At 39.8% G+C, this 25,830-nt stretch overlaps 1 protein-coding gene across 1 annotated transcript in view; it reads right to left on the reverse strand.

Moving 5' to 3' along the window:
* LOC136985795 (reversion-inducing cysteine-rich protein with Kazal motifs-like) overlaps window positions 1-25,181 on the reverse strand; it is a 36,728-nt gene extending 11,547 nt beyond the window's left edge. The window contains exons 1-12 of the mRNA XM_067283149.1: window positions 24,896-25,181; window positions 19,633-19,685; window positions 16,874-16,957; window positions 15,589-15,625; window positions 11,559-11,641; window positions 11,278-11,359; window positions 11,014-11,208; window positions 7,429-7,565; window positions 7,121-7,267; window positions 6,950-7,046; window positions 3,732-4,014; window positions 1,549-1,685 (exon numbers count right to left, since the gene is read on the reverse strand). Coding sequence (XP_067139250.1) covers window positions 1,549-1,685; window positions 3,732-4,014; window positions 6,950-7,046; window positions 7,121-7,267; window positions 7,429-7,565; window positions 11,014-11,208; window positions 11,278-11,359; window positions 11,559-11,641; window positions 15,589-15,625; window positions 16,874-16,957; window positions 19,633-19,685; window positions 24,896-24,959 — 1,399 coding nt within the window. The 5' untranslated portion in view covers window positions 24,960-25,181. The remainder of the gene's footprint in view (window positions 1-1,548; window positions 1,686-3,731; window positions 4,015-6,949; window positions 7,047-7,120; window positions 7,268-7,428; window positions 7,566-11,013; window positions 11,209-11,277; window positions 11,360-11,558; window positions 11,642-15,588; window positions 15,626-16,873; window positions 16,958-19,632; window positions 19,686-24,895) is intronic.
* Between the last annotated feature and the right edge of the window lie 649 nt (window positions 25,182-25,830).

Here is a 25,830-nt window from a genome sequence, read left to right on the forward strand (position 1 = left end):
GTAATGAGACGGCTCTTTCTCTCTCCTCTCTACTCAAGATGCATGTTTTAGATCGGCATCCAAAAAAATCTCTGCACAAACGGTGTTAACGCATCAGTAATAATTAAAATAATGGCTAACCTGGCCCAAGTGCTCCCAAATACAGTAGTTTTGGTGGAGTGCCTCTAGGAGCAGGGCACACAGTTTGGGAATTACTGATGTAATCAATTAGCCTAATAAGAATCTGAAGCCACTTCATTAACTGAATCTGAATGTAATTCTAAAATAAAATTTATATGAAAATTACTTAATGCAACACTGGCATAAACATAACATTAATTGCAATTAAGCATGCAGAAAATCAATATAATTCAGAGAAATTAAAAATACAAAAATAAAAATGTTCAATAAAATTTTGTTGATATAAATTATTTGATTCAAATTTAAATATGTACTGCTAAATTTTGCTTAATATTTCATAAAAATTAATTTACTTAACATTGCACTGAAAGTATAAATTTTTACATTAATATATATCCAGCTGGAACATACAAAAATAAACTATAAATGTGTAAACTAAAAATCTGCACAATTTTGACAGCCATATTTGATGTTTTTTTTAAAAGTAAATTTGAGAACGTGGTATAGTAGATTGTTGCTCACACGCCATAGATTTACATTCATGCTCTCATGGTAACAAAATTCCAAACGTAAACAAAATGGAGCAGCATAATGAAGAGCAAAGAAGAACTGTATTTGGCAACTTTCATAAACAGCATGAGGAAAGCGGAGAAACTTCACAGTTAACCATTTTGTTGATATTGAGATGGCAAGAACAGTTTACAACGTCTTAGAAAGGCTGGAAAGTGGTAAGTCTTTTGCTATATGTCCAGAGAGTGAGGGAAAGAGAATTAAAATGATAGACAGCCCCCAAAATATACAAAAAGCAACTCAAATTGCAAAGGACTTTTCTGCGAGAGATTTCAAAGCTCAAACGGACTGGACGTTATTGTGGAAGATAAATTGCATTTTACCTTTGATAAAAGTGACTATGTTGGAAACAACACACGCTATTGTAAGGATAAGAATTGAGATTGATCCACAGGTGAAATTTAAACGCCATGCAAAATTTCTTCAGAAAGTATTTGCTTTGGTAGCAATCAGTCCGAAAAGAAGATATGAAGCATTCATAGCACTCTCTCACCTCTGCATCAACAAAGAAATATACATAAATGGATGTATTAAGACGTTGACCCATTCCTGAAGAAACACCGTTCGGAGGACCTGTATGTCTTCTCATCGGATCTCGCAGATGCATATTATGCGTGATCTGCCGAAAATGAAACGGAGCTGAAACAGCACATCAAGTTCAAACTTTGCTAATTTAATTGAATTTTGTGTTCTTGGCTATATTTTAAAAATAAAGACGTTTGATTTTTGTGCAGATTTTTCTTACACATCTGTAAACGGATGAATTCTGTTTCAGAATTTTCCTATTTTTTCAGTTTTGTAATAAAATAAAAAAACCAATTAACATAAAGTTAAAAAAATTAAATAAAATATATTAACCAAGATAAGGTCCTAAAGATATGCAAGCCGAATTCTCCCATTGTGGTGATAAGATTTCACAAAATGTAGATGGTGTCTGTCCTTCTTCAAGCTGACTGTAATCAATACATTGGCTCAAAATATTTATGCAATCAGATCTATGTTGAAAAAGAAAGTAATAAATGCATTGTTATAAAAATTATAATTTTATTACTAAAGCTAATCGTAACCTCTTTGGTTATGCACACGATCTCCATCAGATGACATTAAAAATGTAATACTGTTTCTATCGGAAAATCCGTTTTAAAAATTTCTAGAAAATTAATGAATTCGAATTTCAAAATTCTGAACCGTACAGTAATAAAAGAATTAAATAGGATTCTAACACAAAAAACTGTTAGGTTCTATCTGCTTTCATTCTCTAGAATTTTTAAACGGATTTTCCCAAAGAAAAAGCATTACATTTTTAATACCGTCTGCTGGAGATCGGATAAATAACCAAAGAGGTTATAATTAGCCTTAATACAAATTATTGTATTTCCCGCCATGTAAGATGCACTTATAATTTTGAGCCTTGAGATAGCCTAATGATGAGTCTTTCATATATCTTTCATTTAAGAATTGTTACGATTTGTAGTGTTTGATTTGTAGTATAGTTTCCAGTAAGCGTTCTACTTTCTAGTATATTTTATTATTATTATTATTAAGTATTGGAAAACAAACGAGGCGAATAGGTAAACATAGCTTTAGATATAGGTGATGTATGTATTGTTTTCGTTCGTTTTTGTTTTTATAATCGTGTATTTATTTCTTATTGGTACAAAGATAATTGCATCAAAATCATAGCATTTGTTTTTTCCTCATATCAAGTGTCTAACTGACATCCCTACTCAAACCTGACTGCTGTCTTTATTTGTCTAAAACACATCATCCCGTGTCTAATGTTTGGTAAAGTGCATCTTGTATGTTGGGAATTACAGCAATTACAAAATAAATATCTAATTTCTAACAACTTAATTTGCAATAAGGAGTATTTTAACAAATAAAACACAAAATATATCATAATAAACTTTTTAAATGTTTAGATATATTCTATTGTGTTATAATATTCAAATATAAAATAAAATAAAAGTTCAAAAATATAGTATAAGTGAATACTAAAGCTTTTCTTATAAGTTAATTCAGTATCATTGCCATAATACTGAATTTTATGAAATGTTGTGCATACAAAATAAATGAAACGAGCAATTATTTATTGTGGCATCGTCATAATGCCGGGCTGCAATTTTATTTAATTTAAAATATATGCTCTCCAGCTCAAATTAATAGTGTCTTGCCCCTGTACATCATACTTTTCTTTTAAGAATAGAGTCTTCACCTTCTAACACTTTTCAGTATCTAATACCTTTCAGGGAATAATTTATGAATTGAAATAACATGACTTCCGCTTTGCGTCAGACGTTCCTATATAGTTATTCGGAGTCTCCTGCCTCTAAGGTTTCTGTATCTGGTCTCGTCTTTCATCTAACTCCGTTCTCGAGATTAAGGAAAGACGATGGACGGACAACAGTGGGAATTTATAGGCCTACAATTTTTTTCAAATTACAGCCCAAAACTTTGATATATTTCTCGTTACAAAAAGCACAGTGAAAAGCACAGTGAAAAGCACGTGCAGATACCAAACGAGAAACACCAGGAAAAGAAACATGCTCTTTGTGTCGATGTTCGTATTTAGGTTACATCGTTGTTTAAAAAAAAAAAAAATGTTTTATTGTGCTCTAAACAATTTCAGTTATGCGCAAACGAATGTGCCAAAGAGAAGAGAAACATATGACCCGTACAATGAACGAAAATAATTTCTTTTTTTGTGTGGTGAATGATAAATGATGCTGTTTAGTTTATGGATTAGTGTCTTTACTAAGTCTAGGCCACTGAAACGTCAATTACCGTGATATTAATAAATATAGTCATGTTTTATGCAGCATAATATAATAAGAGTGGGTTAATAAACTTTTATAAAAGAATAAAAAATATGGTGGTAAATTATTGATACTTTTAACTCATGAAATTCGATCACTACCAACTATAAGTTGGCCGAGGCCTGTTGTAAAATATCATAATTATATAGTGATAAACTATCTTAATTAAGACATTTAAATTATTAAACGATAGAAATAAAACTTTTAAGAGAAATAAAATCTTACTTGCATATCATATTCGGATACGGTTGATTTCTACACGGTTTAATTTGCAACATGCAAGCTATGGCTTTCCATTTATCCGGTTGACATTCGGATATATCCAGAACTGGGATTTTTATCTGAGGCATTCGGGGTATTTGAATAATCCCTCCCTTCCACAATTCCACGTCATGATAGGCTGCTTGATCGGCTCGCACGTCGCAGCTCCGAAACAGTTCTGTCGGACGATAATTAAATTTGCTGCAATAATTTAATCCTTCGCAACCTAATTCGCAAGGTTCGTCGACTGTAAAATCAAAAGTCAATCAATAAAACTAGATACTATATAATAAATCAATACTAAAAATAAGTCACTAAAAATAAATAAAAAATCCAGAAATCCATCTTAACACTCAGTTCAGAAAACTGATTTAGAAACAATTATCGTGATGTAACTTCGGCCGAATGTCTTATGATTCTTTCGGCCACGGTTAAAAGCCGCTCCAGGTTCAATTAATGGGGGGAGTATGAGATCAGAGACAATTTCATTATCGGATAATTTTAATTTTAGGATTAAAAAAAAGCAGACTTTGTAAATGAAAAATAATCCTTCGTTAAAGTTATGTAGGTTTTCTATAATGTCTGGCTAATGATTAATTGGAAAACTATGTGTAAAAACTAAATGTGGATAGAATTTCGCATACCTTTCATTAAAAGGAAAAATGTAATTGTATCACGCTAAGACACTACTTTCCCCACGTTTTAATAAGTCATTATTCCTGTTTTATTATCTTGTTTCTTTCGCGTGCGGTGCCGAACTTTTCAATTGTTCTCTCCTCTTCTCTTCGAGGTTTTTGATGCACGCTTTCGTGTTCATTAAAGTAAAACAACGAAAGCAGGCGAAGATAATTTTTTATTTTCTTTATCAATCAAAACTTTATATTCCAGAAAGTATGCTGATTGATATTTCGAGAATTGCTAGTCTGCCGAATTTATATATAAATATACGAAGTAGAGTCAAACATAAATGGAAAATTTACGGTTTCGTGAGATCGTCATAGACTGGAGTATCAGTTTTTTTAAGCCAAGTCATAAATATGCCCAATTGTCATTCGTATTTCCTGTTTCAATTATTAGTAACGTGATAAAGCCGAGTTTGCATAGAGAAAGAGAAAGTTGGTGTCTAAGAAATGACTCATCTGGAGCAGCGAGCAAATATCAAATTTTGTGTGAAAGTTGTGAAACCTTTGTGGAAACTTTTAACGTTCTCCGTTAAGGGAACGGCGAAAAATCTGTGTTGTGTGTTGAACACAGATTTACAAACAGCGTAAGGATTTAAAAGATCATCTGGAATCGAATCAAAATAAACGTCATCTCGAAGAATCAGTTACTACAAGAAATGATGAGATGATGAGAAGAGTAAGAGAAGAGATCAGAGAAAATTACAGGCAGACTATCGACAAATCTGAAAAACTTTTCGGAAATTTCTCGCGGTTCAGTGCATTTAATATTGAGCAAAGAAATCTCAAGAAAATCTCATCTCTTCTGTAAATATCTTATTTTAAGAGATTTAACGAACGAACAATGTAAAACGCACTCTGATGAGTAAAGTTATTCATTGACGAAATCGACAAGAATCCTTACCTAATGAGCAGAGTGATCACCTACAACGAAACACGGTGTTTCCTCTACGATTTCAGGCCGAAGACCAATGTAGAAATCACTTAGACATGACAGATCATGACAAAAAAGTTTAGGTTTGACAAATCATAGAAGAATTTGACGTTAGTGATGCGTTTTTATAACCGCATCTACCGCAGATTTATTCTTGGAAGTCATAAAGAAGTGTATTTTGAAATTCTCAGCTGTCTGCGTAAAGCTGCCCAACTTGTGAAAGGGACAGATCTAAATCCTTCACCTAAAAATGTCCCTGGGCATCGGTTGTTCCTGGTCATTGAATATCTGATCAAGAAGGGCATAAGTGTTTTTCCAATCACTTACTTCTTTAATCTTGTCCAGTAACATTTTTTCTGTTTCCTAAAATGAAATCCAAATCAACAGCAGAGATGTAAAGCACAGTATGGTATAAAGACATGACAAAAATGGCTTTAAAGACCGTTTTAACCCGTATTTGCGTTGACAAAAATGAACACAAAAAGAAAATCTGGATAAGATAAAAAGAAAGCCAGCTCAATAAATCTCAGAGAACAAATCTAATAAATCTAAAAGATTACAAAGAAACGAGCCCCTCAAAGGGAATCGAGTAGCGAAGATACATCAGCTTCTTTCAACAATGCTGATTACTGTTGAGTCTGTCGTAGCTACTACTACGCTAAACGTGGCAAGTCCTGCTACTAAATAGAATGTGTAAGGTGCAGAAGGTGGATACATGAGATCTGCATTAAGTTCTGCCCCAAAGTGCGACGAGATTAAACTTGGTGACGACAGCATATCAGATGGAGATGATCCAGATGAGTCTTCCGAGTTGTACAATAATGAGTTAATTCGCTTGTTTATGTGTTTAATACAAATAAGGTACGTATTTGTAACCTATTGTAATTTTATTTTTGGTAAGTTAACTTACATTAAAAAGCTGTGTATAATCATCTTTACCCATTGAGTTTTTCTTTGGTCCATCTTCCCCCATATGTTGGAGGAAGATGGTAATTCGCGTAGTACCTGTATTTGGATAAGTTTTTTTCCAATATATTAATGTAATATCCACCTTTAAAGCACTGAAGGTCCAAGGCATTCTATGTGCCTAGTCATCGTATGTAAACTATAAATCTGAAAGAGATAATCATAGGCAAACAAAAGTATAACCATCTTCCCCCCAGTTACTATACACAAAATCGCTTTATTATTCTGTTCAGATATTAGAAATTTATTAATTTTTTTAGAAAGAAAAATTAAAAATTGTAAAATGCAAACGTAAATAAAATAATAACGATACTAAAATTTCGTGATTTTGCGACAACGGATCAAAATTATTACTTAGGTATATGTTGACTAAATGTTTAGAATATAAAATTTCCTTTACGTATATCCAAACGTACTGTACTGTACATCCATAAAATGTATCTCTTCCCTAAATCAAATTTTGCCATAGGCCAACGAACGTTGGCGCGGAAACAATAAGCAATATAAAAATATAACGAGATCACCGACAAAATTAGGTGGAAACGAAATTGAGCGTGTTCGAAATCGTTATTTTTATTTAAATTTACAGATATAAGACTTACCTTCGGCCAGACAATGCAACATTTTCCATTCGGCCAGATTATACTGGCAACGTCGGTCGAATTCTTCCCAATGCCTTTCCCATTCGTTGTTATACATCTGCAAGGGGTCAAAAAGCATGGCGTTAACTACTCATCGCAAGCTCAAAACTATATAAAACTATGAAATTTTACCTTGAGACACAGATCTTTGCAGCGAAGAGTGACGGCTCGATGGCAACATTGAAGTTTTACGTTGTCCATACCCAGACGATCGATTCCTACCACGGTGTCGTATTCAGATCGAGCGGTGTTGGCCAGAAAACACTGCCACAGTCTGTCCTGCGTCCATCAAACACATTGAGCTTAACCAACAACTTTAATAATTAACCTAAGCGATCTACCTATTCGCGTTACAGATATACGCGCGCATCCAAGCGCACTTTTAACCCAAGACCGTGTCTGCCCTAACCGGTTTTAGATTTTTAGTTATAGGGGATTACCTGGGGAAGAGGAGGTCCGCATCCTCCACCTATCAGACGCTCCATCACCGCTTCTTGAGTGCTTCCACCAGTGCCCAGGATCCTTCTGCACAGCGAGCGACAACGATAATAAGACGACTTTTCGCAGCAATGAACGACTGGAAAAACACACAACATGTAATTATTAACATTGACCCGAAAGCAACAGACTGCGTTCATATTTATAGGGAGCGGAATCGGTAAGGACGACCGAGAAAAATTCATTTACGCCGTCCCCTAACAATTGTTTGTAACAAAATCCTGTCTATTTCGCAAGTATTCGGCGGGAAGGAAGCGATCGGAAGTCGACTTCCGCCACGTGCGGTCTGGGTTTTCAGCGAGACGATTTTATCAACAAAAAGCGAGACGTAAACGATCCCGGAAAGAGCAAACCGCTCTTCTTTTTTATACAGATGACGGCATGAAGCGTCGACCGAGTATCCTTTACTACAAGAATTACTCGCTTAACCTTACATTCCGGAACTTCTCGAGTTTTATTTCGAAATTTTATTTATTTATTTCTAAAAAGAAATATTTAAAAAAATTATTAAAAAATTAGTGGTGTCAACTTATTCGAGAGATGCTATTAAAAACGTCGACATGTGTACAATTTGCTTTCGATGAGGAAGTTTAGAATTTAGAACGGAAATTTGATTAAATTTCGGATATCGGAAGAAGATTTTGCCTTAAAAAAGGATTGGATTTGGACGATTTGCCGAGGGGATGCGCCCGGAAAGACTTTCTAAGGGAAATTGACCCCTATTTAGCTGTTACAAACATGAAGAAAACCCGGAAAATTCCACATGGCCAGCAGCCCGTTGGCCAGGCTCAAACTCGTGATGAACTGACAGTGTTCAGCGATTTTCTCTTTCTTGTACCGGAGTTAATATGGAGGTTATTGTGTAGTCGCTTATCCTCCGAAGTCTTTTGCTCGACAATACGAAATTACTCGCGAAAAGCCGGGGAGAGTTCAGTGGTTTTATCCACTTGGCTGTCTTAAAAAAGACCCTTACATTAAGACATCTTAGCGTTTAGCGCGCCCTTTTCACACTATATTAAATTAATAAGGGAGAGAAGGTTTGTCGTTTTACGAAACAAGAAATTATATCGCTGTCGCTGCTTGGAGCTAAGCCAAATCTATTATCTAGTCCAGTGTTTCTCAAACTTTTTGGTCCGCGACCCCCTTTTGCACTTAAAAATTTAAAAGGATGCCTACAGACGCAGCGCTGCTAGCGAACACCGTTCCAAATGACAACGTGGTTCTATCATAGTTTAGGCGGAGAATGGAAGCTCGGGGATTCCCCAATAGCGCATAAATTTTTGAATGTTATATTCAGGCTCGTATTAAAATATTTATATTGTTTTTATTATTTATATGTACAATTTATTTAAGTAAAAATTATTTCATATATTTTTTATTTCTACTATTTCTAAACATGAGTCCGTAGTAAATTTATAAAATATTTGAAAAAAAAAAATTGATCTGTCATCAGTTTTTCTGCGACCCTCACTTTGAGAATCACTAATCTAGTTGAAAGTCGCCTTATACCAAGACAGAAAGAGAAACCGAATACATGCTTTTGGTTCTGTTTCGTTTTACGCTTTAAGCTCTCGGTCTTACCTGGCTATAGAATGTATATACTGTAGATAAACTACTGGTATAACCAGTACCTTCCTATCCATGTTCATTCTCCACATACACTTTATTTCGTAGGGTAACTTCCGAGTATTTACTACTTTTTTCAGTGTAGGTATTTTGTATGTCGTGAACGTTTGGGTACAACTACGTCTATAAGATAAGTGATTTTGTTTTGTTTGTCACTGAGCGTGATGTCTGGTCTGATGTGATGGATTGTTTTATATATGCTTATGAATAGGTCCTATATTTTGTATGTGTCGTTTTGTAAGACCGTTCCTGCGTGTATTGTAGTATGATAAGTAATAGTTTGTTTGTTACAAATGTGTAATGTATTATGTTTTTACTCGGTTATGTCTATGCAAATAGTCTTTATGTATTAAAATCTTGAAATCTGATATGATGTGTTTATAATGTAGCATTTCTTACAAGGCCGTCTTTGATCTTGGGTCATATGTCTTTATTAAGATGTGCTTTCTGGGGGTTTTGTATTTATGACCAGGTATCGTATAAATATCATGAACTTTTACATCACACTAAACTGGCACCCGATCTAGGTAGTTTGATGTAGTTTTCTGAATGTGATCCTGGCTAAGATCGTTAGGATGCCTGCTGTGGAGCTTCTTTTAGATCCAAAACTGCTTTATGGTGTCTGTGTCTGCTATGTATTGTGCCTAAGTAAATCCATAGTTACTGTCTAGAGCAGTGGTTCCCAACCGGTGTTCCGCGGAACACTGGTGTTCCGTAAGCATCTCCCAAGTGTTCCGCAGATTTAGTCTCAAATCGGAAAGTGTACAATCGTATTCGAGCCGCCGAATATCAAAAAATTAAAATCATAAAATTTTCATAAACTTAAATATATATGTACGACTCGTACTTATGGAGTATACTACTGTTTCGAATAAGATAAAGGCAATAATAAAAACTGAATGAAATATGTAAAAAACATCAGGCACAAGTTTCCCATTAAAGTTATTTAGGTATATTTTTTCCTGTCTTAGAATTGGCGTTAATAATATGAGTAGAGATTTTGAATTATAACTGCTCAATTCTAATAAAATAACTGATGACAAGCTTATGTATTTTATATTAACTTAAGTAAATGTTCCGCTAAAGAAAATTGCTCACAAAAGTGTTCCGCATCCTAGAAAAGGTTGGGAACCACTGGTCTAGAGCTTAATTACAAAATTTCCTCCGTGACTGAAAGTACCTCTAAATTTTGGAGGAAAACTCCAAAACGGCAACGGATACGTCTTCGATAGAAGTGCATTTTAAGAGACAGCACTAACGTACTGTATGCTAACGGCTTACGATCCTTCTAGTATTTACACGTATAACGTAAATTGTGGAAGGCGGAAAGAAACCTTTCTATGTTAAACCTAAGATTAAGACACAAAAGTTGGATATTTCAATAAAGAAGAAAGCGCCCATGGCCTAAATAGAGAGGAGAAGAGTACAGTTGTTCCCATTTATTCTTATTGTTAAGATGTTAGAATTTTGTGTTAAGATGTCAAAGTTTTGTGAATGTGGTTTGTTATTTATTCAACTGCGTTCGAAATTGCACATGTGGCTGTCACTTTACTTTACTGAATCCGGACGTCACCGTCCTGCTGTGACCTTTGACATTTAACTGTGACATTCCGATCATGTGTTTGGAAGGGAGGTTAAAATTGGTGGTCAGTCCTTTATGTATCGTGAATGGCTCTACATCATCGTATTCAATTCATTTCTTTGTTCTCATATTCGCGTGTGACCAACATAATTAAGTGCAATAACGTCAGTTGAGTTGTCAACAGATTCACCCAACAGTTGCTCTACGAAAATTTAGCGATGGTTATTAAATTTTGAGACGGAAAAGCCTGTCTTATATTTAATTTTCGATTTTCGAGCGACATTAAAGAGATTTACGATAGAAGAAAGAAAGAACTTACTTCGCCGAGGATCTCGGGCCGGAGTCCTTCGAGTGTACTCTCGCACGCATCTCAGCACCTCGGGAGAGTCGGAAGAACAACTTTCCAGGACGGCATCTCGGGCCGGAGGCTCGGGCCTCCCCCGATGAGCCAAGGCCCGTCGACAGGCTAGACGACAGGCTGCGCTTTGGGCTCGACCGCAACATCTGTCTCCGGCTGGAACGAAAGAAAAAGAGAGTCGGATGGTTTCTTAGAGGACGAAGAAGTTAGACGAAAGAAGCTCACCTTCCAGTCTCTCGACGCACGAGTAGAAGGACAATTCGTCACTACGACGACAATGCTGCAGCAGTTCTTCGCCGTTCCGAGCCTAATGAGGAACAGAGAGACAAAGAAGTCCGATTAACGGCCATATTCAAAACCGAGGATCAAGAGTTAGATTTAGAAGTTAATCAATCACCATTCACTTTAGTTTTAGTACGCGGACGCTTATTGGTTAATTTCTAACTCTGACTCTTTAGTGCGAATATAAGAGTGAGAGACAGAGTGAAGAAGAAAGAGGTACTCACGCTCAGACAAGCGAGACGACATTTGCGAGACTGGGGAAGACGACAACAGGATCTTCCGTTCCACTCTCTGCCTCCGTCGATCTCTGGAGAAGAAAGTAGAGAAGAAAGTGGAGAGTAGTGTTTAAGCACGGTATATGATACAGTGCGTGAATATGCTATGTTAAGATTGATTGAAAAACCTACAGTAAAGTTATAATAAAAACGTTGTTGCACAAAATTAATATTCACGATGATTCGTTTGTAGTAGAAAGGATGCATTCTCTCTTCCGGAAGGTGGCCACAGACCCCTGTGATTTTGACAAAAAAGTGAGTAAGACCTAGAATCGGGTCGATCGTTTCCAACTGCATATGGAGTAACGGAGATTGCCTAATGTGAGGATTTGAAGTGAAACGACTTGAGTTGCGTTGGGAGGAAAAGGGAGAGAAGAAAAACACATGGAACGACAAATCTTCTCTGTACGTTTACCTCAGTTATTATTCCGAAAGTTTCTTTTTGAAGAAGAAACTCTCTTTAAATTTGCTACGTATAGCTGAATATACAAAGAACAGACCATATACTGTGTTGAAATATATCGTAACGAATACCACCAACTTCGAGAAATTACAGAAAAATTCCGAGAGTAAAATTCGTTGCCCCTTACGAACCAATTTATTTAAACGGAAGGCAGTAATGGTTTATCTATATTTCTTATTTAACACTTAATACCATAGACATATACTACATTTAAATAATTTATAATAATGTCTGACGGCGATCAAAAATTACCACTTTTTTAACATTTCCGAACTTTTACAAAATCATTTATGTTATTAGAGGGCTATAAAAATGTTTTTTAACAGCTCTTCGGACGTCTACGAATTTATGACAAGAAAGGAAGAGCGGGCAACTTTTCTGTTTGTTGAGAAATTCCATTTCGTGAAACAGATTCCAACAGAAGGCGATGAGGTTTTCCTAAAATTCTTTCATAAAGAAATTTAAAAAGCAACGAAAGGATTGAAAAAATTCCAGTATGAAATTATTGTTCTTTGCTAGAAATCGATATCCTAACCAAAGACTAACCAAGTTAACGGACGAAACACTGTCATCCACCGCCTTCCAATTTTAAATGACATGTATTTCTTCTCCGCCCCATTTTCTTTTAGACTGAAAATAGCAGTCTTTCTGGACAGCTCGTAGACATTGTCTCAGTATCACGCATTTGTTCGCAATTGTTTCCGTCACGCGCTTTCTCCGCCTTTCACTCTAATCTTTCCGGTGACACCCACAAGTGGCCGCGTGAATAAAATCGTTAAATACGGCTTATTGGTCCCTGGTTAGTTCCTGACAGCCGGCTAGCCGGGTAGAATTTTCTGGTTTTCTTCACGTGTCTAATACGTAAACAAGGGCCAGTTTCCTGTAGAAGAGTCCTCCTGGGAGGCATTCCTCATGACAGATCGTCGTCGTGTTGCGTTGACTTATCCCATACAACAACAACCTTCCGTAGAAGCACCGGGGTGGCATTTCCTGGAACGGACTTTTACAGCCGCCGACTCTTTCTTTACGGGTAGAAATCGTATCGATCGGAGACGACATTCGTGTGCTTCGTCCGAAGGAGAGGTCATACGTCACGCCGCGGGACACCACCTCCCAGTCCTTCCCAGCTCACGATAACGCCAAGACCCGACTCGTCAGCAGGAAGTCGTCTACTTCTCTCGTCTCCCGTCGTTCGTGTCATACAGGAAGGAGCGCCTTTCTCCACCGTCGTCGGAGGGAGCGCCAACCATTCCGCCCGGAAAAAAAAAAACTTAGAAATCGAACAATTTCCAACCCCCGTCCGTCGACTGCCGAAAGACACCCCGATACTACCTAATGACCACCGGGTTAATGCACAACGCGTGAGCAAATACAGGTCGGAAATGCATTAAGCCAACCACGTGTGGATTCGGTTCCTCCTGGATCGCTGTTTTTCAATTCGGTCTCTGAATGAAATGGTTTATTGATTTGGTGACTAATACTGACTCGTATCATTCTGAAATCGAAAAAAATTTTCAAAAGAATGGCAAATTTGTAAATAAATGGATGATTTAATGAACGATTTTGACTTCGAAATCGATTCGTCGATCAAACGATTCGAAAGAATAGAGTAATTCTGTAGGTTTTGATGGTCAATAAATTATTTGCTCGTATAGTAGTCGTTGTATATTGTCCAGAAATAATATAATTTATATATAAAATAACGAAGTTCAAACTTGGGAAAACCCACCAGTAGTCGAGTGGATAAAACCACCGAATAACTGGTAGATCGGTCGGTTGGCGAGGTCGCGGGTTTGCGCGCTCACTAACGACCGAATGCGTGAAGTTTTCCAGGCCTTCTTCACGTGTCTAACACCTGAATAGGGGCCAATTTCCCATAAAAGTCCTCCCGGGTGGTACTTTCCCCTTGGCATATCGCCATGTGTTGTGTTGACTTATGCCATCAATCTAATCAAAGATGGGAAAAAAATAAAGATAAACTTTTAGATCTGAGATGTATATCTAGAGTTGTTTTTTTTTTCATTCTCACTTTTGTCAGATATAGAAACTAGACTGAGGGAAAACATTCTGTAGTATAGAGAGTAATTCTTTTGGATAAATTCCTGTAAAACTCGAAATACGACGGAATCTGCCTATTTGATCACTTTGTAACTTAAAGTACTTTGTAACCTTCAATTATGATGATAACCGGCCACTAACATTAAGCAGGTAAAGAAAGCTACAAACACATAATTATGATTTTATTGATCCTGCCATTAGAAGTCATATTAAAACAATTTAAAAATGTATAATTTGATGCTTTATTAATTAATGTACAATTCATTCGATATTGTTTCCCAGCTATCATTTATCAGAACAACTAGAGCATAATTGAAATAAGAAATGCCAACGTACTGTACTACTATCCTGCGAACAAATGATTTATTAACGTGCACTGGTTAGGGCAAATAACAATTGCACATTATCAGTCACATATTTACGTTGATAGCGCGAAAAGTGCATTTTTATCTATTTATCCTAAGATTACGATAACAATAACCATTGATGTAACTAAGAAGTCTGGCGAATAGTAAATCCAACGACTAAATAAATCCAAGCAACACCTAATATTACATTAGCAATAGGAAAATTCGAGTTGAAATTTCAAAATAGCTTTCATTAATGAACTATATTTTAAATATATATTGTATTGATGCCTTTACAAATTCCGTTAATAATCAAAATAAATCCTTTATTAAGTAAAAGTCAAACTACAATAAACAAAGAGCACTCTTAATAGTGTCGTCCCTTATCGTTTTAAACAATAAGTACAAAATTATGAAATGAAATACTGTATAGACAATATATAAGAAAACTCGAAATCAAAATCAACATTCGATTAAATAGAGAAAATAATGGTAGTACTGTACATTCGGTTCCGTTCCGGATTACCATCCTACATCAAAAGTTCAAAAACTTTACCATTTAAAACTGTTATATTTGCTCTAACCGAAGCAATCGTGATGGATGATTCGTGATCGATTCGATCGATCCACGAATCATCCATCACTACTTTGAACCCAAGGAGGTCCTAATACCAAGGACGTAACGGATAGGGAGAGAGGACTCCGGTTTCCTCCTTTCTTCTCTGTTACTAAAGGTTTCGGCACTGAACCAGTAATGTTAGAATAGAGCTTTGTTTTTTATTAATATCGATATTGTATAATTGTAAAACAACGTCATAACAATAAAACGTATGTTACGAATGTAACTTATAATTTTAAAAGTTTTAAACATTGAAAATCCCGATGGATGCTGTGTATGACGTTCCGGTATAGATACGCTCAGGTAGATAGTACTGGTCACTAAGTTCTGGTACAAATACCGTGATCCTGGTACTTTTAACATCACTGCTTCGGATACCAATAGACCTTCGGTGGGTCAAACGCGGATGCGAGAAATTGGAGATCCGAAAAGGAACCGAGGCGCATCCGCGAAAAGGAGAAAGGAAAGGAAAAGTGCAAAGAAAGCACTTACCTTGAAAAGTCTGGCGGATGCAGTCCCAAAAAGCCACCTGAAAATGAAAAACTGCTTGGATAGTCGCTCGAAAACCAGACGAAATCCTCCTGCGCCTCCTTCCCCAGACCAAAGTCCTTTGGCGAGGGTGGAAAAGCGTGTAAAAGAGAAGGAACCGGTTTCTTTCGTTTTAAAATCCATCTTCCATCGACGGATCAGCAGATTAAATTTCTGAACGAAACGTCAGATAAAACATCACTTCCGAATTTTTGTGGATGGTTGAGTTGTTATGAACAAAAATTCGATACTTGAACTCTGCCACTTACAGTCCCGACAAATCGTCAAACCGGGTGGTTTGAATAGATGGCTCGACAGATCAATTAAAATTAAATTTAAAAATTCTTAAAAATTTATGATAACGCATACTCGTATGAGCTATGGATTTGGGTACAAATCCATCTGTTCCAGATGCGTCTGTAAGCAAAGGTAACATACGGAGACAAAAACCTTTTCACGATTAGTATCGAAATCATACACGGAACGATTTCGAGTCCAATTGTTCTTGGTGGAGGCATTGATTTTTCATTCATTCAGGTTTAGGGTGCTAAAATCGAAAACTCAAGTTATGGCAACTATCTCTTTCCGTGTAATTTAACCTAAATAATGTTAAACTAGATACTAATGTTTAGAATGGAAAATTTCAAAATAAAATGTGACATTTTTCCTTGGCCAGACAACGCTCCATCCAAGAACATAAATTGTATCGTACACCGAAGGAATTCTGTGTTATAATGCATTGAAACTCGGATCTCGATCAATTTCTACTAAAATTCTATTAAAGTATGTAAAACACTAATCAGTTTGTTTACGATGTTCATTATCAAACAGTTTTGTTTGCGCAAAATACTTGAGATAAATATTTAATACATATTACTATAACAATTTTTTTACAAATAAAACTATCCATAAAATAATTTTTAGTGTTGTTATTACTCTGAGTGATTTGTATTCTAGCGTCTTTCTGATATTGATAAATTTGTCGCTAGCTTCGTACGCGTGATTTATTTTTCAAACTTTAAATAGATTCGGACACATTAAGGTACAGTACTTAAAAGTGTTGGTCTGGACATTTTGGAGTATGGATGCAGTGAGGTGTAACACCGGCCCATCATAGGCTGTCGTTCGTCCGCTCGCTCCTAGATGGCGTTTCCGTCAGATACCGGTTCCTTTTAAACGGGGGTTCACTTTTCCTCCCTCGCAGTAAGTGCCGAACGGAGCGGAATGGGAAAGAGGCGTCATCCCTCACCAGTAACTTGGAGCAGAGAAGATCGAGTCGGTCGTCTGTCCTGGATCTCTCCTCGTCGTCCAACGCCACCTCCACCAGAGACACCTGCGGAACACATTAAGTCACCATTACCGTTCTCCTTGTCCCACGTCTATCGCCGGTTTCTAAATAAACCCAAATCTATCCTCTCTCCGCGCCTTTACTGCCTCTCGTCTTGTCCTTTCTTTCCTACGCATCCTCCGAGTTCGACCATCCTAAGCCGCTACGCGCACAAAAATAAGGACCGCGGCAACTATCGCCCAATTCCCGCGCCAAAAGGCCGAAAGAAACCAAGGAAAGTGCGCTCTCCGCCGCGCGGCACCCTAAACGTCGTCTCGGGCGTCCGACCGCGACCGACCCCGTCTCGTGGAAATTGGGCGGAACGAACCTCCCCTCCGCTTCTCTCCCTCCGTCCACCGCAAATCTTCTCGTCACGTGGGGAAAGAAGTCGCGGAGTTTCTCCGGATACCTTTCGTCACGCTTCGATAAATATGCGAAGTTAGACCGGGAATTTCCAGGAGGAAAGTAACGCCGGGGGGGAGTGGGACGAAGAGGGCGACCAGGGAGAGAAAGGCGGCCATTTTAGACATGAGACACGTCTAGCTAGCCCGGCCGACGAACTCTAGCAAACAAAATTAGCAAAATCTGCGCGGTTTAATGTAATTAAAGGCTGGAAACATTGGAAGAATCGCGGACAGACAGAAGGACGAACTGGAAAAGTTTCACGACGCGTATTTGTTGCATGCAAAATAAAATTTCGGTAACCAAATCCTTCTCTTCCCCGGAGATTTCTTTATATTCGATCGGAGGCGAACGCGTCTGTCTCTTAACAATAGAAAACCACCACCTCCCTCTCTAATGGTCGACTGATCACCGCCAAAAACTCCATTACTCGTTTCTCTATAGAAATCTGCAGCCAAAGTTATCCGAGATATAAAGAGGCGAAAATCCTTTGAAAACAAAGAAAATTACTTAGGGAAAGTGTAGTTTAATGGCGAGCTACGTCTACGGATGGAACACAACCTATAACCGGGGCCATCAGCAGTTTGTATGGAGCTTAGAATACCTTTAGCCATTGTTCTTTCTGAACGTAAAATGATCTTTATTACTTAAAAGCAGTCTTACAAATTTTGTTTTCTATTAGCAAGAATATAATTAATTTTAAAGGAGTAGGAATTACTAATGAACCCAAAATTTTCTTTAAATCTGTAGACAATCCTGTCTATAATTTCTGTGTTAACTGAGCTTAAAGCTGTCGTCGGTTTTTCTTTGCTTTTTGGACTACAGCAGACGTGCCCTTTCATCGGCTGATCGTAGATGGCTGCAGATCGGAGTGTCCGAAGAGAAAGTCCCCCGCGCCTCCTCGGGGAGGGAGAGTCGGGGCGAGAAAAACGGAATTCGCGGGAGGGGCACTTCCAGGAAGGCGAAGAAACTCAACACCTCGGCCTTCCGCCGGAGAAGAGGGGAATGTAGGTGAGGCGCCCACCCGTTCCTTCCTTCCCCGTTTTTCTCCCGTCCACTGCCGTAAATCTCCGCCTCCCGCGGTCGTTTCTACCCTTTCTCCACGGACGCTTCCTGCTCCTTTCCCGGAAGAAACTTCTGGAGGAACCGATGCCAGTCCTCCGCGGATTGGTCGCTTCCTTCTTCCGGCCGACCCGTGACACTCTCCACATCCGTAACCGAGAAAGGCGCGACGCGACGCGACGCGAAAGCGGCATTCTTTGCGTTTAAGACGATCTAAACGAAGAGGTAGTTTTTCGTTTGGTGCAGTCTTCCGAACGCGACACCTCTCTTCACGTTCTGTCGACGGTCGACTGCCAACAAAGGGCCCGGTCTTAACTACTTTCGATATCCGAGGAAGCTTACGTGATACGTTCGAAGTCAAACTACGAGTGAGCGCTTTGGACGTAATTATCTGAAGTCCGATTTAACCTAAAGGGAATATTTAATATAATTGAAACAAACTGATCGTTTATACCCTATTTTCAACATATTTGCATTACCTTTAAAGTAATTTACTAATTGCTCCACGATTACCGGTAAGCACTTGTCTCTTAATATTTTGTTAATAATTCGAACGTATCCAATCAATTCGATCAAGCAACCGTCAATCTTATAGTTCACACGTCAATAGACTCGTATTGTATACGACAAATAATGCTTTAAACCGATCGGTCTCTCCGGTTTCCGGCCGTAAATATTCAATTTTTGGTTTTTCTTTTTGATTTTTTAGAGGCGATCGCGCGTAGGTATGTGCACGCGTGTCGCTACATGCAAGCTCCATCGTTCAAACGAAACGGAGTGAGGCGTTTTTCAGTAGTGAGCGACAGTTCAGTCAACATTTCAGTCGCTTACACTTCGTGTAAATCAGGATTTATTCACTCGCACGAGTTCGACGTGGGCCTCCCTCGTCCTCGGAAACGTCACGAATGTCACCGAAAGTCATTAAGATTGGCTTCGATAAATCGAGACCACTAAATGACTGTATATATACATATTTTTTTATACGGTCATTTTGCAGGTGTTATTATTGTATAGATTATTGGTTTGGACGCGTTAGGGCTTCGAGGCGAGGCGTGGGATCTTCGACCGGAAATAGGGGTGCCAAATCCTCACGTCCGTCGGTCTGTTCGACTGTCAACGAAAGGGAAGAGGAGAGAGAGTGGGGGATTGGTTTCGTGTCCGAACTTGGCGGAGAAGCGGGCGACCGTACGTAGATTTTAGGAAGGAAAGTGTCTTACTTGTTCGCAGGCCGATCTGCAAGATCCCGTGGTCAGGGTACAACATCTCGGAACTGAAAAATAAAAGAACCGAATGAGGAATTACTGAAAGGTAGAGTTAGACACGATTCCCATTCGTCTCTTTCCACAAAGCATCTGGGGTGGAGAGAGATCCGACGCGAATCATTAGCTTCGGCGACGGGCGACGGAAAAGTCGGGCGGCGGCGTGATGTACCGGAAAGCCAGACGACCTGGGCCAAGAAGGGTCGACGGACGTCCGGCGCGACGACGCGACCCATCAGTCCATGCGTGTCCCTTTCCGCTCGAGACTTGTGGTAAAGACGGGCGACGAACGGGAACCGATTCGTGAGAAACGAAAATATCCTTCCCTTCTACCTCTACTTCGTTCCGACCCATTATTCACCCTCGTCTCTCCCCGGACCACTTCGACCTTTCTCGAATCTCTAGAACGGCACATTTCTTTTGCTATTTTCTTATACCTAATTTTCACGGAAAAACGAGAGCCTTTGTTTATCCGGATAAACGAAGGCGAAAGAGCGGGTTCTTCCCACTCGATTGCGTCGGTTTTTGGTCGCGAGACGTATGTTCCGGTTTCCGGTCCGCGGCTTTTTCCCCCGCCGACACGTGTTCGTAATTAAACGCGCGTTTTGTGGCGACTAATTCGTCGTGGGACGCGGGAGGAGTCATCCTCCCCTCCACGACGCCCACACGCGCCCATCGTCCCGGCGGACGATTACCCAAAATCGGTCCGAGGAGAAGGATTTCGACGAAAGCCCGAAAAGAAAGAATGGAAGAAACGAATCCACCCTTATTGTCGCGGTCGGACCTGTCGGAAAAGCGGCCCTGAACCGTTCTCTCTGACGTAATACGATGCGCACACTGTGACCCGCAAAAATATTACAACTGTCAATGATAATAGAACAGAAATTTTAATAAATGATGCATTTTGCTAACGTTCTTACCTGTTCTGCATTATTTCGAGAACAGAGATGGAGTGTTTTTAACAGAGACAGTTTGTGTCTCTGTTAAAAACGCGTGTCAGTATATGTGTATTCTTCCAAAAGTATTCTTTGAATACTCGAAATACAATATATTAAAATGATTATGGCTCGAACATCGACAACTAAGGGATGGTTATCAGGAACAAGAGATTAGAAAGGTGTGGGGTTTGCGCTCGAACCATCAAGAGTACTGTACAGTATATTGACGAAAGGAGTCTTTGGGATACGAAAGACTGAAATTAAAGGTCGTCTCTGCCTTCCCCGATATTCCATCGGAAGTATTTTTCCACGCCTACGAAAGGAACCGATGCAGCACGGATTAGACTATGGATATAAGTTCTTGCGTGTAACGTCTAGCGTGCAGCAAAACATCGTCAATTTAGGTCGTATCCACGTTACGCAAAGCTTTGAACAGCTTGGATATGACGTCAAATCGAAGTCGTTTCTCTGTACACTACACGCTACACGCAACAGTTTAAATCCAACTTTAAACAGGATTTAGCGCGAATAACGACAGAAATGAGAAGAGCAGAAAATAGACCTATTAACTATTACGACACCCGGCTAAAACAAAATATTTGATGGATTCGCGATATTAGTTTATTTATCAAACAATTTACTAATAATATCGAAGCGGTTTATCCAAATCTAGTTAGGTACGGTACCTACGTTAGATTTTTTTCTATAGGTTCATACGTAGCCATTATATGGGCGGTTGTGATAAAACGCTTGCACACCATCGCAGTGTAACAATAGAAAGAATTGGGTCTAATAAAAATTCGCCAGTTTATAATAGAAAACAGTTTTAGATTTACGAAGGTAATTACTGTAATCAAATCTAAGTAATTGATCGATTAATTTAGTAACAAATAGTGTTAATGGTAATACTATGTAAAAGATGCTGTTGTTTCTCTCTTTACGTAATTATGCCTCTGGATTTCTTTGTATTATTACTATTATTATGGACGGAAGTGTAAAAGTGTTCTTCTGTCCCGTCCTATATTGTGAAATATTACTTTTATAGCACTGTACTTTCAAATTACCATCTGATGTTTGTAGAAAAGCACAAGGGAAATTACAGAAAAAATAAAATAACCAAACGCCGATGGGAGGAGACGTTGCCACGGGCGACCGAACAAAGCAACTAAATGAATCGTCGGCCGGGACGTATCCGGCTACAATCATCCACCAATATTTCCCAGCCGACTCGAACCCGAACCCGACCAGTCTGCACCTACTCGAGGGTTCTCGAGTACGTACTTTACAGTATCTCCCGAGCCAGTCTAAAGAACGCCTATGGGGAAAAGTCGGACAAACAAAACTATTTACTTAATTTATAAAAGGATATTCCGACTGGGAACGGAATAATTTCTAATAAACAGAAATCTGGAGTTCGATGCAGAACCAATAAGAAAAGACTACAGTAACCTGACACAAAACCATATGCTTAGTACTGTGTTGCCAAACAGAACGAATGGTTGTACAGTATATATATCAACGTAGAAGTAAATAGTTAAACGCCTACTTTTCTTGTAGCGGAAACTTCCCAAAGAACAATATTTGTGAAATTAAATTTTTTTATGGACCGCAAAACCAGTAAAACGGTTCGGGCTACAGAATACAAACCGGATGACCGCCGATTGCATCTTCCCGGTTTACATGAGAGAATTCGTTACTCGACGAGAGCCAGACAAGGAAAAAGCGAGTTGAGCGAGTCAAACAGAAGGGATCGATGGTTAATTTAGGAAAAAAACAGCGCATGAAAAAAAGAAGACGGGCGAAGGAAAGCCGAGCATTAGAACTAAAAAATTAACTACTAGGAGTATTAAGAGAATTATTTACGGAGCCAGAGGTGAAATATTAATGGTAAACATAAAGGTCGACTAAAGCCAAACTACGAGAGAACGAAGGGAGAGAAAAGTAGCGTGGTTGGAAGGAGGAGGACAAAGAACGAAATTGGCGAGGACACTTAACACGGGCCACCCGAGGTTCCCGGGCCAAAGCGGTCTTCCGTGACTTTTTCTACGGTCCTCATACTGTCAAAATCCTTAAACATATTTACGTTATAAGTCATTTATAAACCCGTGTGTTCTGAAAACAAGACTATAAGCAGTAAATTTCAAGAACAGTTATTCATATTATTCGTGTTTCATTTACAAATTAGCTAACTTTGTTGATATGTGAGAACAGAATTATAATGTCACTACGAAAATCTACATTCACCAGCGCATTTCTCCAGTAGATATAAAGGCCCGAAAATCCCCGAATGGAAAGGATGAAGGAACATGAAGATGTCTGTAAGATTCAATTTTAACTTTATAATTTTACCAGTTCCAATTTTAACTTTATAATTTTCATTGGATATTTTTTCTGTGTTTTTAAAGGAATGCTTTTAAACTTGACGGCCAAGCAGCATAAAAAGAAAGGTCCGGTCGCCAAGGATTTATATTCTGGAACACGTGAAGTTAATAAATGGTGGTTACCAAAGAATTACCATTCGACGAAATTATACAATTAAGAATTATAACAGTTTAATAAAGCGAGTTGTAACGTGTAAAACTCCTTTAAATATTAAAAAAATGCTTAAGTATTTATAGACTAAAATGTGATGTTTCTAGTGTTTCGGTCCGATTCCACGTCAAATGAGTGTCTCGCGACCTTTTGCCAGAGAAAGGGCGCTCACTCCTGGCTTAAAAAGGGGGGAGGACAGAGGATAAAGCAATATTTCGGAAGGGAGGAAAACCCGGAGAGACGTATTAAAGTCGGGAAGAAAAGAAAGGAAAGGAGAGACAGCAACAGAGGCAAAGAAAAACGAAGGACGGAGGGGAGCCGTCGATTCAAACAGTCCTTACGGACGTGGAAGAATGTCGACCCACCGTAAAACGGGTAAAAAGTCCGAGTCCGGTCGACTCTACCCCACTTCTTTCGAAACACGAGAAAGAAGCGGAGCCAAACGCCGGGACCCGAGTAAACAAAACCCTACGGCGACTCTACAGAAAATTTCGTAATTAATTAATTACCGGTTGACGCCGTCTCCAGACCGAAACGCGTCCTCGGCATTTAAAGGAATTACGGACAATTTCCGTCCGAGGCAGAGTGGAAGGGGCTGAACCCATAAAGAACTTTCTGCGCAAAAAATGAAAGTAAAGGAAGAAGGAAACGCTTCTCTCGCCGTTGTCTCCAGATCGACAGAAATGCCCAATGACGCAGGAATGAGAAAGGAAGGAATTCGTAACTCGCCAAGGAACGGAAGAGGAATTATGGGAAGCCGATTCCGTCGTCCAGTTAAAATCTTCGATCGTCTATTAATCGACGGAATGTTGTTTCGGATGAAGCGACTACGGGTGAAGTTACTAACCGACGGCCATGGGATTTGCCGGAACACCTGGTAACTATTCCTACTGTTGGAAGCTGCGCCCGCCGGAAGAGTTACGCAACGTGCTGTTACTTCCTCTAGCGTTAAAAGCCTTAAATGTGACGTAGGAACTTCTACAGCCCAATTCTGGCTCACCTTCCCACGTTTTCTGGGGGACCGAGCTGTCCATCGTTCGTTCTTCGACCGTAATGCTAGACCCAAACGCTTTCTTCCCACTCTTTGTCAATTTTATTTACTTTAGAAGAGAACCGAGCGGCGTCTTTCCGGTAAGAAAGAAGCTTGGCTAAGCCTAAGAGGACCCCGACCACCGAAATTGGCAAATTCGAGCGAAAATAAACGTCGTAAATGTCGTCTTAAGAGAAAAATGGAGGCTCGTTTTCACTTTCTCCCGGAAACGCTCTCTTTTGGAGGAAGTAAATTAACCCGTCCGGGACGAGGGAGACAAAATGTCCCGGACGACGCACTTCTCGGAAAGAAAGAAAAAGGAAACTTCCTTTGGCCCGGATTCCCGGATAAGAAGCGGTCGGGGGTGGAAGATTCCGCCCGTCGGAAGAAACGCTGTCTATCCCTCGCGCCGCTTTTTCCACTTAAAGTTTCTCTCCTCCGCTTCCCACTTCAACTTCTTCGCTTCTCCCGAACGGGAATTCGTCCGGGACATTCCGGACAGAAGATCGACCGAAGAGAGAAAGAGAGAGAGAAATCGCGGTTCAAAGGTCCCGGGGTGGGGGAGAGGGGCGTTTGCCCGTTTACGCGGACGCGGCGGAGGAGACGCCGGCTTTCTATTTCGGGACTAACTATTTGTGCGTTGGTCTGGAGGAAGAGGGTCGACGAACCGTCGGAAGAAAGAAAGAAGGAAACGGGCGAAGAGGTGGAAGATCGTACTCACCTTGAGCGCCAACGGGACGGAAGAGGGTCGCCGCTAAGCACACCATCACCACCGTCGCTTCCATCTTCGCGCGCCTGGCGTGACCGGCCGCGCCACAAGAAAGTTAGTGGAGTCGTGCGTCGACGACCGCGACCGCCGTCTCTCTTCCCATTGGTCCGTCCCTCCGGTCGCGCCGCGTGACGTGCCGGCGGAGGGGGAGGTCTAATCGGCGCGACTCCCGGCGGCCGGCGGCAGAGTTAACCCAAGATGGGACTCTCCTCCCTCCCTGCCGCCCGACCGCGGCGTCGTCGCGGATCCGTCGACCGTCGGCACCGAGCTTCGAGCAAGCGCTCACTGAAAAGGGGAGACGTTGGGTAATAAGGGGAAAAGTAGTTCGAGGGTTTGGGCCGCCATCCCCGAAAGTTTCGGAGGGGGCGATTCTTTTCTCACCAGTTTCCAGTCAATGTAATGAGTCGGCCGAAGGAGACGGATGGCGCCTTATCTTTATTGTTGGTCCTCCCCTGGCGCTGACAGACGGGAAGAAAGGGGTGCCGTTTAAATCTGCCTGTCTTTAGCAAACTTACGAAAGCGCAAGACGTAACCGAAATTTCTCCGTATATTCTTCGACGGAAGGGCAGAAAATAATTGGTCCAAAACAGAAATAGGTTTTCTATTTTTAGTCGAAGGTAGAGGAGGTTTTTAGTCGTCGTCGCCCGAAACGCACTCTAAATCAGGAAACTCTTCCACCAATCAGAAGCTTTTCTCTCTTCGCCCGATCGCTGCAGAATTTCGAAGGTGTTTAAAAGAACTGATGAGAGAAAGTCTCCGTTCTTCTGCCGGTTAACTATCTTCCCGATATCCCGTCTCGAACCAAACACACTTTTGAGTTTGGTCGGTCCCCTCCTTCCGTTTACCGGGACGCGTGCGCCGTGGCCATCTCCGGATACTAACGACTC

This window comes from Centruroides vittatus, unplaced genomic scaffold (assembly GCF_030686945.1).
Source record: "Centruroides vittatus isolate TY-2023 unplaced genomic scaffold, ASM3068694v2 contig_979, whole genome shotgun sequence".
In the NCBI taxonomy this organism is placed as follows: domain Eukaryota; kingdom Metazoa; phylum Arthropoda; class Arachnida; order Scorpiones; family Buthidae; genus Centruroides; species Centruroides vittatus.